The sequence below is a fragment of the Salmo trutta genome, chromosome 10 (genome assembly GCF_901001165.1).
Source record: "Salmo trutta chromosome 10, fSalTru1.1, whole genome shotgun sequence".
Taxonomy (NCBI): Eukaryota; Metazoa; Chordata; class Actinopteri; order Salmoniformes; family Salmonidae; genus Salmo; species Salmo trutta.
The window spans coordinates 5,935,509-5,951,908 of NC_042966.1; the positions used below are offsets into that span (position 1 = coordinate 5,935,509).

Sequence of the window (16,400 nt, forward strand, 5' to 3'; positions counted from 1 at the left end):
TTGTAATTTGTATTTTCAAATGACAAAATACTTTTTTCTATACCGTTTTTTATAGCGGTTCACAATTTTGTCGCCACCTTTCACCCTGCATTGGTATCAGAATTCTGATGGCAACATGGTGTGTTAAGAGCATCTGATAAATTAACGAAATGTAAATGTATATGTACAAATGAACAATTGAAAGCATGCTGAGTATTACTCTAATGAGCTTCGCCCCGAAACAAGGCCAATAGTAATACCTAGTGTGCTTTGCAGTTTATTTTGGTATGTTTATTTCACATATACATTTATATTTTGGTCATTTAGCAGACACTCTTATCCTGAGTGACTTACAGTCAGTGCATTCAACTAAGGTAGATAAACAACAACATATCACAGTCATAGCAAGTAAAATGTTTCTGTAACCGTTACTGAAAATGTTGTTGCTGTTCGGGCCGACAACTTGCAAATGTATTTCTGTATTTTAAAATACAAAATACATTTATTTTAATTAAATACATTTCAAAATATAAGTATTTTGTAGTTTATTGTATTTTGTCATCTTTGCACATCCCTGCCCCAACATTAATTATCCTAACCTGCTATGTAAACAAACCATCTGTGGCGACAAATCATCAATATCACCACACCTGTCGGCAAGATATAGTCCAATCAGCTGGCAGAAGTTTTGGCATAATCAATTCCAGCACCTCTGCTCACCACTGCTGTCAGGAAGCAGTTTGCCCCTCCATCCATCAGGGGTGGGGGGGGGGGTGTATTGTTCACCGAGCCCCTGGGCCTCCCTTTGGCCTCCTACCTGAGGACCCCTGCTCCCGGGACAGCTGTATAGCAGTCTGGGGGTATATCGCATGCTCTTTCCTTCGGAATCCAGCACGGTCACAGCAATAATAGTGTTCGTGCTGTTCAACCTGGCAACACCTGATCTGGATGCTGCTGTCCCGGAGGGACAAAAGCCACAGTGTTGGAATGAGCCCCCTGGCCCTACTGGAGTTTCAGAGGAGCCATGGTGCATGTGGCTAGGGCTTGTCCCTAACCCCAGTGCAGTCTTAGCGCCGCAGGGACGCACATGACTGGGTCTGGCCTCAGATTGTAGTACAGTCTCAGAGGAAGAGGTGGTTGAGTGACGGGGGTTGTGGCTGCTGCCACTGGCAGGTCCTTGGGCCTTGTGACCTGGCCCAGCGAGACCCCCTCCCTGCGAGACCCCCTGCCTGGTCTCATCTATGTGACCCCCCTCACGGTCGTGTCCCTGGAGAGAGGGGATGATGGGGACCGATCGTGTGCGGAGAGAGGGAGGAGCAGGTTTTAGTCCTCTGTCCAGACGGGTGTAGGGCACCTCCCTCCAATCTTTCTTCCACGCGGAACGAGACAGGGTTTGCATATTCTGGAACCCGCTGCGCTGGCAGTCGTCACCACCATCCCTCCCAGTGTCAAACCTGAAGAGATGCAGAGAATAGAAAAGAGAAAAAAGAGAGTGGAGATGACCTTTTGCTCCCAGACTATTATTGCATGATTTCTCATTTTCACATGACAAAGCGGAGAGGGAAAGAGAGAAAATAGGAATAGAAATCCTTCCCATACAATTCAAGCCCAAAAAATAATCTGTCTACACAAGTGAAAAATGTTTATTCTCTGAGGTACTGGGAATGCATACACTTTGTGTAATTATTTATAATCCACCCTTACAGAAATGAATATGTTGCTGCAAACTTCCCTCAAGTTTGTGGCAAATTTGCTGCAAACTAAATAGTGTGCCTGCGGCAAACTTTTGGAAACAATAATATTGATTGTCACTTGTGGCAAAAGTTTACCAGAAGCAGTTTCTGGTGAACACATGAGTTCCAAGACCAGTAACAGTTGATGGCCAATCAAGGGGATTAGAAATGTCATGTTTTATGGGATAGAGTGAAACACTGACAGTTTTATTCAGTCAGTGCCACTGACTGACTGGGTAGCGCTTAGCTATCATATTTTTGCACAATTCATGTGATAGCTGGCTATATTTTTAGGTGAATACGCTCCTGTCTTAATGACAGTATGCTAGTGTCACGGTTCAGTAACATGTTAGCTAGCAAAAATATGAGTTGATTTGACATTAGAGTAAAACTTCACTTTTAAAGATGGATACCCTTCCCCTACCCTTGGTGTTGGAAGAGGCTGTATTGGGAGGAGGATGCATCAATACCCTGGAAATATATTTGTGGTGCAATCGTTCGTAACACTTTGAGTGATAAAGGGGTGGCAGGTGGTCTAGTGGTTAGAGCGTTGGGCCAGTAACTGGAAGTTGCTAGATCGAATCCCCGAGCTGACAAGGTAAAAATCTGTCGTTCTGCCCCTGAACAAGGCAGTTAACCCACAGGCTGTCATTGTAAATAAGAATTTGTTCTTAACTGACTTGCCTAGTTAAATAAAAAATACATTTGTGCATTGTCTTTACCCTCCTGTTGTGTTCCTGTCAAATTGGACCGATTTACAAGTTTTCTCTATGAAAAATGTAGTTCATTTAATCTGATTGTCATAGGGTTCCATGACTTTGTCCACACAGGGCATCTGAACGCACAAAATACATTTGGATGATTTTCATAACATTTTGAGTGTTTTATTTAACTTTTGTACACCTGTGGTGTTCCCGGTCAAAAATGACCGGTCATTATAAATGAATGGGTGAGACTACAATTAGTGTATAAAATTGAGTTCAGGCACATGCCCATTCATCAGATGGACACACTTCCTCTCCCAGACCCCCACATGCATGTGTGTTAGAGCACACACACACACACCTCACTCCCCTTCTTGGCTTCCATGGCAACCCCCACGGGAACCTTTCCCCAATAGAATCTTTCCCCCACGGGAATCACACCTGTTGGCATTCTCACAATCAATAGCAGCATTGTTTCAATAATATATAGAACTTTTCTCGCAGCTCTGGTATTGTCACGCCATGACCATAGAGAGCCCTTGTTTCTCTATGGTGTAGTAGGTCAGGGCGTGACGAGGGGGTGTTCTAGTTTAACATTTCTATGTTGGTGTTTTGGTTTGGTTCCCAATTAGAGGCAGCTGGTAATCGTTGCCTCTAATTGGGGATCATACGTATTTAAGTAGCTATTTTTCCCACCTGTGTTTGTGGGATATTGTTTTGTGTTTGTGCACCATGTAGTCACGTTTCGTTGTTCGTTTATTGATATATTTTGTTTTGCGAAGTTTCACTTTGGGATAAAGATGTGGAACTCTACACACGCTGCGCCTTGTTCCCGTTCTTATGATAACTGTGACAGGTATATCAAGTTTTTTGAGGCCCTGCTCACAGTTCATTCTGTGGCAGCTCAATGACCAAACTATATACTGTATGTGAGGCTCTTGATCATGACACTGGTGAAGAGGAGAGGGGCCAGGAAACTGACAGTGAAGATGCATTGGAGGAGACTGTCAGAAGTTGAAGACAACACAGAATATGATCCAGACCAAGAGACAACTGATGTGGAACAATCCAGTGATGAGGAAGAGGGCCCTGCTGAGGTTGTTGTTACATTCCGGTCAAAGAATGGGAATTTGTCCTGGTCTTCATCCCCACCGAGAGGATGACCCCAGGGCCAACGACACAAAGTAGTCTGTGATAAATAGCACATTATGTTTCATCTGAGTATTTGTTATAGTCAGAATAATCCATACATTATGCTTTTTTACTCAAAAAGGAGTTGTATGAGCTCAGGTCAATGAGGCCTACAGGCCATAAATAGCAAATAGAAGTTCAAAACTTGTAATGTTGATAAAAAGATCTAACACAACATTAGGTGATAATATATGTATTTATAATCAGCTATAATGGGGCGGTCCTTTTGGACTGGGAACACAGAATTAATTAACATGAAACGAACACAACAGGAGGGTTGAAGAATGATAAGGTAAGTAAATACATGTATAATTTTCATACGGTACCAGTCAAAAGTTTGGACACACCTACTCATTCCAGGGTTGTTCTTTATTTTGTATTATTACCTACATTGTAGAATAATAGTGAAAACATCAAAACTATGAAATAACACATATGGAATCATGTAGTAACCAAAAAAGTGTTAAACAAATCAAAATATATTTTAAATTCTTCAAAGTAGACACCCTTTGCCTTGATGACAGCTTTGCACATTCTTGGCATTCTCTTAACCAGCTTCATGAGGTAGTTATCTGGAATGCATTTCAATTAACCGGTGTACGTTGTTAATTTGTGGAATTTCTTTCCTTAATGTGTTTGAGCCAATCAGTTGTGTTGTAAAAGACCAAATCCATATTATGGCAAGAACAGGTCATATAAGCAAAGAGAAACGACAGTCTATCATTATTTTTCAGACATGAAGGTCAGTGAATAAGGAACATTTCAAGAACTTTGAACGTTTCTTCAAGTGCAGTCACAAAAACCATCAAGCGCTATGATGAAACTGGATCTCATGAGGACCACCACGGGAGAGGAAGACCCAGAGTTACCTCTGCTGCAAAGTTCATGAGTTACCAGCCTCAGAAATTGCAGCCCAAATGCTTCACAGAGTTCAAGTAACAGACACATCTCAACATCAACTGTTCAGAGGAGACTGCGCGAATCAGGCCTTCATGGTCGAATTGCTGCAAAGAAACCACTACTAACGGATACCAATAAGAAGAGACTTGCTTGGGCAAAGAAACATGAGAAATGGACATTAGACAGGTGGAAATCTGTCCTATGGTCTGATGAGTCCAAATTTTAGATTTTGGGTTCCAACCGCCATGTCTTTGTGAGACGCAGAGTAGGTGAACGGATGATCTCGTATGTGTGGTTTAAACCGTGAAGCATGGAAGAGGAGGTGCAGCATGGCAACATGTGCAGAATTGTAGGAAATTAGCTGTAAAACTGCAAATGCTTCTCTCCGCACCATGGCAAAATACGTAGAATTGCATGAAATTATTTGGGCCCCCAACACAATGTTGTTTAAGAGTCCTCTGACTGAAGGTGTGGGTATGGATGTAGGTATGCATGTGGGTATGCAGACCCGCGAGCCACTGCGGCCCCTCATGATGAGTTCCAATTTGTGGCCCCCACCCCCATAAGTCAAAGTTGCCCATCCCTGGTGTGAAAATAGCTAAGCAGCTGGCTGTAGCCCATGTACCCAAAAGCATAAATTCAGAGTCCAGCTAAGTTATCTAGATAGTGTTACAAATTAGCTAGCATTAAACCACCGTACCATGCAGACCTTACTTGCTACGAAGTTACAGAAAACTAAACCAACAAAAAAACCTCAATTGGATTAATTCTAAACGTAGGACCAACGAGGTAAAATTTAGCTAGCTAGCATTCATTTGTTTATGCAGAGACGTCTTTGTTGCAGCATCTTATGAGTGAAATATTTTCCGGTCTTTCTGTGTTACAAAATGTGTTGCAGTCATGACGCTAGTGGCACTAGTGCTGTAAAATAATCCCATGTATCTCGTTTGACCACCTGTTTTCAACTACATTTTAGTCAGCTATCGTCATTGCGAATTAGCACTTCACATAGGCTAGCTCAGCTGTTATTAGAAAACGTCTGAGTTACTCAAATCCTGTAGCTAGCTGGCAAGTCCACCTCAGCAACAATGTTATTGGGGTGCAGAATGTTAGTCTTTTCATTTTAAGATAACCTTCAATTTAGTTTGGTTACTACTTGTTGCAGATCCGAGATGAGGGAAATTGTCATGTTTTCTTTTGTTTTGGTTAAGGCTCAGAGTTGGCTTATTGATATTTTGAAAACTGACACTATTTCCATAGACAGTATGGATAACTGGGAATTGTCAATGGCTTGGAACCTCATTTCAGCCAATCAGATTGCAGATTTCACCGAACTAGTTTTATTTATTTAACCTTTATTTAACTAGGCAAGTCAGTTAATAACAAATTCTTATTTACAATGACGGCCTACCAAAAGGCCAAATGCCTCCTGCGGGGACAGGGGCCTTGGATTAAAAATAAATACAGGACAGAACACACAACACTACATAAAGAGAGACCTAAGACAACAACATAGCAAGGCAGCAACACAACATAACAACAACATGGTAGCAACACAACATGGTAGCAGCACAAAACATGGTACAAACATTATTGGGCACAGACAACAGCACAAAGGGCAAGAAGGTAGAGACAACAATACATCACACAAAGCAACCACAACTGTCAGTAAGAGTGCCTATGATTGAGTCTTTGAATGAAGAGATGGAGATAAAGCTGTCCAGTTTGAGTGTTTGTTGCAGCTCGTTCCAGTCGCTAGATGCAGCGAACTGAAAAGAGGAGCGACCCAGGAATGTGTGTGCTTTGGGGACCTTTAAAAGAATGTGACTGGCAGAACAGTGTTGTATGTGGAGGATGAGGGCTGCAGTAGATATCTCAGATAGGGGGGAGTGAACGGGTGTTGTATGGGGAGGATGAGGGCTGCAGTAGATATCTCAGATAGGGGGGAGTGAACAGGTGTTGTATGTGGAGGATGAGGGCTGCAGTAGATATCTCAGATAGGGGGGAGGGAAGCCTAAGAGGGTTTTATAAATAAGCATCAACCAGTGGGTCTTGCGACAGGTATACAGAGATGACCAGTTTACAGAGGAGTATAGAGTGCAGTGATGTGTCCTATAAGGAGCATTGGTGGCAAATCTGATGGCCGAATAGTTAAGGAAATATGGTACAGTAATTGAGATCTAATTTTAAAATGTCTTCTTAATTCTCAAATGCTGTTAGTGAAACCTAAAAAGACCCACTCAACAAAGCCCCGAGGAGTGAGCCATTGTTATTGTCTGACTTCAGAGACCATAAATGTCCATAAATGAGTACAAATAATTGAACTACTTTCCCCATTCTTCTGTATTACAGGGGGATGTGAGCACTGAAGGTAAATCCAGCGCATCTTAATATATCTAAAAATAACTGACATGGCACATTTGGCTTCAATCCATTCTTCATCTGTGACAGGTAAATATGTGTTTCTGACAGTGTTTAACGAAACTGACAATGCTCGTTGGGGATTTGCTGTCAAAATTGAAAACACGGCCGGGTTCTCATGCCAATATTCACGCTTTTGTTCTCTCTCTCTCTCGCTGTCTCTTGGTCTCTCTCCCTTCCTCATGCTCTCTGTCTCCCTCACTCCTTCGCCCTCTCTGTTTTACATTTTAGCCATTTAGCAGATGCTCTTAGTGATGCTTTCTCTCTCTCTGTCTCCATCTCTTACTGCTTATTCCTCATTCCCAGAGACCTGAGGGTGTCTCCATGGCAACAAGAGAGGGAGAGTTTTGTATGGCTGTTAAATCTAGAAACAGGTCAGTCCAACTTCCCTGGGCCAGCACAGACTTTCTTTGCAGATGGATCTGTAAAGGGTTATCAATAGTTAATGTTCCAACTAGTCAACTAACTAACCCAATCTGTCGGTGAGAAGAGAAAAGCACTCATACCACTCGTTCCCTGAGGATTTGCAAGCCATTAATAAGCTATGGCTACAGATTCCCCCTCTGCTGCTTTAAAAAAATATCCTAGTTATCTCTCCCTCTCTGCATGTGTGTTTGTGTGTAAATGCATACTATGTGTGTGTTTGTGCACGTGTGCATACTCTACGTATGGCCTGCATACTATGTGTTTGTGTATGTGTTGTGCGTGTGCGTGCATATTGTATGTGTGTGTGCATAGTGTCCGTGTGCATGCATACTAGTCTGTATGCTGTATGTGTTGGCGTGTGTTTGTGCTCCAGGAGATCTACTCACAGCCGTTGAACGAATATGCTGAGCTTCCTGCATGCTACCCTGTTTAATACGAATACTAATTATGGAAAATTTTTATTAAAAAGAGTTTGACAACAGTTTGTATTTTACAAGTCACTGTGATGCTCGAACAGGTTGGCATGCTAATAAGAACATTGCCAGGGACTTTCAAGTGCAATAAATTCTCTCAGAACTATGGCTGTGTCTCAAATGGCACCCTATTCCCTTTGTAGTGCACTACTCATTGGTTGCACGTTTAGTCACATTGTTTTGAACTTTCTTTTGAAGACTGACTCTCGACTGAACATTCTACTCAATGCATTTTAATATGGCGTCGATGACGATTTCATCAAGTGCATTATAGTGGCTTGGAACATTTCTAAAAGAGATTGACTTTAGATGTGGTATGACATTAGCTAAGATTTAGGGGAGAGTACTGGATTTTATCTAGCTAACGTATCGTGTGTAGATTGAGGAAAATGTTATACTTAATCAATTTTAGAGTAAGGCTGTAACGTAACTAAATGTTGAAAAAGTCACGGGTTCTGAATACTTTCCGAATGCACAGTATAACTGTAGAGCAGGGGTGTCAAGCGTGCGGGCCGGATCAGGCCCGCAAAGGGGTTTAATCCGGCCCGCGAGATGATTTTGTAAAGTATAAAAATGAGCTGCAATTTTTCAATAAAAGAAACTGCTGTTCCAATTGCGTCCACTGGATGGCGCAATAGCAATTGTGTTAACTTCTTACATCTACACGTTCCGCTAGCGGAACGTCTGCTCCAATATCCAATGATGGGCGGGGCGCGAAATTCAAACTCCTCTAAATCCGAAAACTTACACTTTTCAAACATATGACTATGTTACAGCTATTTAAAGACAAGACTCTCCTTTATCTAACCAAACTGTCCGATTTCAAAAAGGCTTTACAGCGAAAGCAAAACATTAGATTATGTCAGCAGAGTACCCAGCCAGGAATAATCACACAGCCATTTTTCAAGCTAGCATATCATGTCACATAAACCCAAACCATATCTAAATGCAGCACTAACCTTTGATGATCTTCATCAGATGACACACCTAGGACATTGTGTTATACAATACATGCATGTCTGTTCAATCAAGTTCATATTTATATCAAAAACCAGCTTTTTACATTAGCATGTGACGTTCAGAACTAGCATTCCCACCGAACACTTCCGGTGATTTTACTAAATTACTCACGATAAACGTTCACAAAAAGCATAACAATTATTTTAAGAATTATAGATACAGAACTCCTCTATGCACTCGATATGTCCGATTTTAAAATAGCTTTTCGGATGAAGCACATTTTGCAATAATGTAAGTACATAGCCCGGCGTTACAGGGCTAGCTATTTAGACACCCACCCAGTGTAGCCTTCACCAAAATCACATTTCCTATAAGAAAAATGTTCTTACCTTGCTTGTTCTTCATCAGAATACACTGCCAGGACTTCTACTTCAATAACAAATGTAGGTTTGGTCCCAAATAATCCATCGTTATATCCAAACAGCGACGTTTTGTTCGTGCGTTCTAGACACTATCCCAACGCTAAATCTCGGCCACGAGCATGACGCAAAATATGACAAAAAATTTCGAAATATTCCATTACCGTACTTCGAAGCATGTCAACCGCTGTTTAAAACCAATATTTATGCAATTTATCTCGTAGAGAAGCGATAATATTCCGACCGGGAATCTGCCTGTCTGTAAACTGAGGAAAAAACCAAAAGCCGGGGGCGGGGCGTGTCACGCGCCTAAGGCTTAGTCCATTGACTGACCACTCAGCTTTTGCTCTCGTGTGCTTCAGCCAGGGCTTTGAATGACATCATTCCTGTTTTTCCCGGGCTGTGAGACTCCATTGTTGACGTGAGAAGTGTCACGTAAGAGCAGAGATCCTTTGTAAACGATAGAGAGAATCAAGAAGGGCAAGAAATGTTCAGACAGGGTACTTCCTGAACAGAAGCATCTCAGGTTTTTGCCTGCCATAGGAGTTCTGTTATACTCACAGACACCATTCAAACAGTTTCAGAAACTTTGGAGTGTTTTCTCTCCAAAGCTAATAATTATATGCATATTCCAGTTTCTGGGCAGGACTAATAATCAGATTAAATCGGGTACGTTTTTTATCCAGCCGTGAAATTACTGCCCCCTAGATGTAACAGGTTAAGCAAGCAAACCGTTTATAACGGAGCAGAGCAAGTAGGTCAAGCAAGTGCAGCCAGTCCAGATGAGCTACTTTGTTTTGCCCGCGATATTTATTACAGCTTCTACTTTTAACATTTTGTGCTTTGGCACCATCATTGCCCCAATATGTCTCTGTCAAAAAAGAGAAAAGTGGACGCAGAGTGTTCCAAGAAAAATGGTCATCCTCCTATTTATTCACGGAATTGAATGGGAAAGCTGTATGTTTGGTGTGTTCACAGCATGTTGCAGTGCTGAAAGAGTATAACCTTCGTCGCCACTATGTGAGTCTTCATGCCGACAAATATGACAACTTTCAAGGACAGCAGAGAAGAGAAGGTGAATGAACTGTTGGCGGGTTTGAAGAAACAGCAGTCTGTGTTTACTCACAGCCGAGACATCAGTGACGCTGCAGTGAAAGCTAGCTACCTCATTGCTAATGAAATCGCAGTGGCTTCAAAACCATTTAGTGAGGGTGAATTTGTAAAAACATGCATGATGAAGGCAGCGGAGATTGTGTGCCCTGAAAAGCGTCAGGCTTTTGCAAATATCAGCCTGACAAGAAACACAATTGCAGACAGGATTTCCGATCTTTCAGTGGATTTGGACAGCCAGTTGAAGCAAAAAGTAAAGTCATTTATTGGGCTTTCAGTTGCAATTGATGAAAGTACGGACATTACAGATGTTGCACAACTGGCCATTTTCATCCGCGGAGTTAATCACACATTGACCGTCACCGAGGAGTTCGTGGAGTTGGTGCCGATGACAGATACAACGACAGCAGCTGATCCTTTCACCGCACTCGTCGGCGCGCTGGACAGGGTCGGAGTGGACTGGTCCCGCGCTGTCAGCCTGGCTACAGATAGTGCGCCCTCAATGATCGGGAAAAAAGCAGGCGTTGTGACAAAGTTCAGAGAGAAAGTACAATCTGCAAATGGAGGATGTGATTTTTGGACTTTTCACTGTATTTTGCACCAGGAGGCTTTGTGTTGAAAGTCATTAAAGATGGATAACGTCATGAAGGTGGTCATCCAAACTGTTAATTTCATCCGATCCAGAAGCCTGAATCACCGTCAGTTTGACAGCCTTCTCAGAGAGAAAGACCACATCCATGGCCTGCCATACCACACTGAGGTAAGATGGTTAAGCCGAGGTGCTGTGCTTAGGCGTTTCTTTGATTTACGAGAAGAAATTGAACAGTTCTTGGAAGAAAAGGGCAAACCAGTGTTAGAATTTCATTCCGCAGAATGGATGCAGGACCTTGCATTTATGGTGGATGTTACAGAGCACCTGAATAACTTGAACAAACAGCTGCAAGGGCGCAACAAAGTCGTCACGCAGTATTATGACAGCATACGTTCTTTCAAGTTGAAGCTGTCATTGTGGGAGACGCAACTCGCCGGTGGTGATAAAATAACGGCACTGTTACGGGAGTTTGAGCAACGCTTTCAGATTTTTGGTGAACTGGAGAAAGACTTCAACGTTTTTTGCTCGCCATTCACCGTGAATCCCTCTGATCTGCCCGTCAGCATCCAACTTGAAATAATAGACTTGCAGTGTGACTCGGATATGAAGGGCAAATTTGCCGCAGCTGGCTTGGACACATTTTATCAGAATCTCTTGCCAGGTTACCCCAACTTGACAGCCCTCGCTGCAAAACTGTTGTGCATGTTTGGAACCACATATCTTTGTGAGCAAGTTCTCTGTAATGAGCATAAATAAAACAAAGCTGCGCTCAAGGCTCACGCACAAGCACTTGAATCACATCCTGAAGTTGGCTGCCACTCAGGATGTGACGCCTGATATTGATGCGCTGGTGAAAGCTAAAAGATGCCATGTATCAGGAGTCAAATAAACTATGCAACCCCACTTAAAGTGCTGCATGAGACACCCTGATATAGTTCTGTGATATACTTCTGTGAATCACTGAGGCATTGTGTGTTTGTGTGTTCTTTTTCTTTAGAATTTTCAAATAAACTTGAGGTGTTTTATGATTAATAGTGATGTTGTGCTTGTACTATTGTGGACACACTGTCCTCAGGCTCCAGCTTTATGTTTTATGTTGATCGTATTAAAACAAAGAAAACAATCTGAAGTTGTTGTTTTTAAGTTATATATATACCATGATTTTACCGGTCCGGCCCACTTGGGAATAGATTTTCCTTCATGTGGCCCCTGAGCTAAAATGAGTTTGACACCCCTGCTGTAGAGCCTGTCATTGGTTTCACCTGGAACCAGAGGGCTCTGAATGGGACTCAAAAGGGTTCCCCTACAGGGATAAATCAAATGGTTCTATGTGGCACCCAAAAGGGTTCCTAAATATGGACAAATAACAGAATATCCATTGTAGGGGTGTGCCGAGTTCTCTGATAAAAATAGTATCGGAATGGATATTGCTAATTTTCCGAATACATTTATGACATGAGTATTTTCTGTATTTTTCAGCTGCCAGCACGCATCTCTATTTCACTCAAATAGTGTGAAGTGCTGTGTGCTTCAAACAAGTATTGGCTAGTTCTTCTGTCTGTAAAGAAACTGGAGTATCGGTTAAACCTGCTGCAACGATTGTATTAGAACAATCCGCTCTCCGTCTGCTCTCATTTCCCCAGACAGACAAACGCCAGAATCCATAGCTAGTCATTGTTGTTTAACTTTTTGGTGACAGGGGGCAGATAAACTGCCTGCTACTCGGGCCCAGAAGGTAGGATATGCATATTATTAGTAGATTTGGATAGAAACCCCCGTGAAGTTTCTAAAACTGTTTGAATGATGTCTGTGAGTATAACAGAACTCATATGGCAGGCAAAAACCTGAGAAAAATCCAACCATGAAGTGTGGAAATCTGAGGTTTGTAGTTTTTCAAGTGATTCCCTATCCAGTATACAGTGTCTTTGGGGTCATTTTGCACTTCCTAAGGCTTCCACTAGATGTCAACAGTCTTTAGAACATTGTTTCATGCTTCTACTGTGAATGGGGAGAGAATAAGAGCTGACTCAACAAGTGGACTGCCTGAGGCCAATAAGTTGTTTACTGCGGAGTCACGCAGGCGCGCCGTTCCTTATTTTTCCTCTGTAATGAACATTGATTGTAAACATTGTTTGACATGTTTCTACGAACGGTGTCAACAGTCTTTAGAACGTTGTTTCATGCTTCTACTGTGAATGGGGAGAGAATAAGAGGTCCTGGAGTCAGATGACTGAGAGAATGACATGAGTTCAGTGGCGCGCACTCCGGTGAGAGCTGTGTTCCTTTTCATTTCTGAAGACATTGGAATTGTCCGGTTGGAATATTACTGAAGATTTATGATAAAAACATCCTAAAGATTGATGCTATACATCGTTTGACATCTTTCTATGAACGTAAATATAACTTTTTTTGACTTTTCGTAGTGACATTTTGCGCGCGCTTCCTGCATTTGGATAGTGGACTAAACGCGCGAACAAAAAGGAGGTATTTGGACATAAATTATGGACTTTATCGAACAAAACAAACATTTATTGTGGAACTGGGATTCCTGGGAGTGAATTCTGATGAAGATCATCAAAGGTAAGTGAATATTTGTAATGCTATTTCTGATTTTAGTTGACTCCAAAATGGCGGGTATCTGTATTGCTTGTTGTTGTTGTCTGAGCGCTGTACTCAGATTAATGCAAAGTGTGCTTTTGCTGTAAAGTTTTTTAACAATCTGACACAGCAGATGCATTAAGGAGAAGTTTATCTAAAATTCTTTGAATAACAGTTTAATATTTTATCAACGTTTATGATGAGTATTTCAGTAAATTGATGTGCTCATTCACCAGAGGTTTTGGGAGTCAAAACATTTCTGAACATTTCACGCCAATGTAAAATGGGGTTTTTGGATATAAATATGAACTTTATCGAGCAAAACATACATGTATTGTGTAACATGAAGTCCTATGAGTGCAATCTGATGAAGATCATCAAAGGCTAGTGATTCATTTTAGCTGTATTTCTGGTTTTTGTGACGCCTTTCCTTGCTTGGAAAATGGCTGTGTGGTTTTTCTTGTCTCGGCACTGTCCTAACATAATCTAATGTTATGCTTCGCTGTAAAGCCTTTTTGAAATCGGACAATGTGGTTGGATTAACGAGAAAGGTATCTTTAAAATGGATATAATAGTTGTATGTTTGAGAAATTTGAATTATGAGATTTTTGTTGTTTTGAATTTGCCGCCCTGCTATTTCACTGGCTGTTGAATAGTGTGTCCCGCGGGTGGGACGCTAGCGTCCCACATTTCCCAGAGAGCTTTTAATCTAGTTCTTTTCTGTAGACTTTGCTGTTGACATATGGTTGTTTTTGTCTGTCTACTTGCAGTTGTTTAGTAGGCCTACTTTGTCTGTCCGTATAATTATTCCATTGCTGATGACGTCTGTTATGTCGTGATCCAAGCCCATGCTTCTCGCAATTATTATTATTATTTATTCTCGCCCAAGCATGTTTACCAACTGACAGATCATTAGAAAATAAAATTACAAATGTAGATTGTTTATTTTGATTGTACAAATGTGTAAGGAGAAGTTTTGATCCTCTTGAAAGTTAAACAATTGTATGGGGCAAGTGAATTAGCCTACCTGCATATAAGTCTGTCTGGAATAAATGTAGGCAGTAGTAGCCAGCCATGCATTAGGGTATTTGTTAGTCCTATTCAATTATCATGCGAAATAGGCTAAGTAAGTAAATAGCCCTAATGTGCATTTTCATCTGTCTGGATTGTTTACCTTTGAACAATGTGTGTGAATAAGTGACGGAACATAACGATGCGCTTTGAGATGCAATTTGAGTGACAGTGCAGTATTGTGCTTGAGGTCTAGGCTTTACCGGCATTTAAGGCACACTTCTGTTTTTTCCGATTATGAGTAAATCTCATTACGAGTATCAAGTGTGATAAAACGGATACGATTATGAATACGAGTATGAAGAGATCAGCACACCCCTAGTCTATTGGTTCTAATCTTTTAACACTCTTTATCATACCCACAGATCCATTGGCATTCAGGTCGCTGGCAACCGAGAGGTTAAATTCTAATCCCAAGAGAAGTTGACTCCCAAATAATTAGAATTTCCCAGCATGCTCTTTTGCAGTTAGATTTTTAGAATTGTTCAATATGTGTTTTTGCATGTACAGTACATTGATTAATTTATATAATGCTAGACAAAGATGCATAGCTTCCACTTATCTAAACTAATCCAATCTGGTAGTTGGATTTATTGAACCCATTACTGAAATGGTTGTTCCAATTTAGATGGATTATTTCAGTGATATGCAAAATTGGGGTTGTGACCCCTAGTGGGAGTATAGCTTATTTTATGAATGAATAGACAGATGAATTTTAAAAATTAAAAAAATACTTAGTAATGTATTGGTTTCTTTTCATTTTGATAAGTTTATTTGTTGATGTAAACATATAAAAGTACCAATTTTATGGTTGTGTAATTAGATTTGGGGTTGGATGACGAGAAGTTCTTGCAAAACAAAAGTTTGAATACCACTAGTTTAATTAGTCTTATTTCTTCCTCTTTCTAACCCTGGCAGCCATTCTGAAACCAGAGTGGGAATCCACTCTGGCTGGATTCCAATAGGAGTCAGACATCACTTTGCAAACTAGAACAATTTGACTTGATGCTGGTTTTGCTTTAGTTTATGCTGGTCACTAGTGTCTGAAACACAGCGAAGACTGGTCACCAGCAAAAACAAAGCGAAGGCTGGTTACCAACAAAAACACAATGAAGGCTGGTCTGCCAGCATAACCAGCTAGACCAGTTCTTCCTAAACCAGGTATTGTGCGTTCGAATCCCATCTGGGGTGCCGTTTTTCATGTAAGGGTTTTGACTTGAGGTTATTGTTTGTTAGAGGTGCCAGGTAGGTCATGCCTACCTGAGAAAATATTGATTTCTCCTTTTTGTTTGTTAGGGAATGAGTCTCGTCTGGGCCGTCAAGTCCACACCAATAAAAAAGACTCATGTAAAAGTCAGTATAGAAATACACTTTTGATAAACCCTTAACCCTTGTGTGGTGTTCATGTTTTTGTTATTCACCCAATGTTCACGGGTATGATGGACCCACAACATTACTGGGTTTTTAAAACAATACAGCCATAATAATTTACATAAAAATACTAAGATGTTGAATTATATCAATTACAAGCAATATAGACAGCGTACATGGTTAATATTGGCCATATACCTCAGCTTTTTTATTGATAAATGTGACTTAATAATTTTTTATAAAATCTGATTTTTGTCAACAAAATCTATTATAATCAAGACATGGGTGGAATAAATCATGTTAATCTTGAACAAATACAAATGAAACAAGGTTTTCATAACTATTGATGTTTATTGCTTTGAACGGAACGAATTGGAAAGACATTTTACATACAGTATTTTATGGAAAATTGTAAATGAGCCCCATTGAACACAAATTAAGGCCGGTATACA

At 41.0% G+C, this 16,400-nt stretch overlaps 1 protein-coding gene across 1 annotated transcript in view; it reads right to left on the bottom strand.

Annotated features, from left to right (window-relative positions):
• Positions 1-462: 462 nt before the first annotated feature.
• The window catches only part of LOC115200999 (pro-neuregulin-3, membrane-bound isoform-like), a 439,268-nt gene continuing 423,330 nt past the window's right edge, over positions 463-16,400 (bottom strand). Inside the window, exon 9 of the mRNA XM_029764185.1 lies at positions 463-1,433. Coding sequence (XP_029620045.1) covers positions 677-1,433 — 757 coding nt within the window. The 3' untranslated portion in view covers positions 463-676. The remainder of the gene's footprint in view (positions 1,434-16,400) is intronic.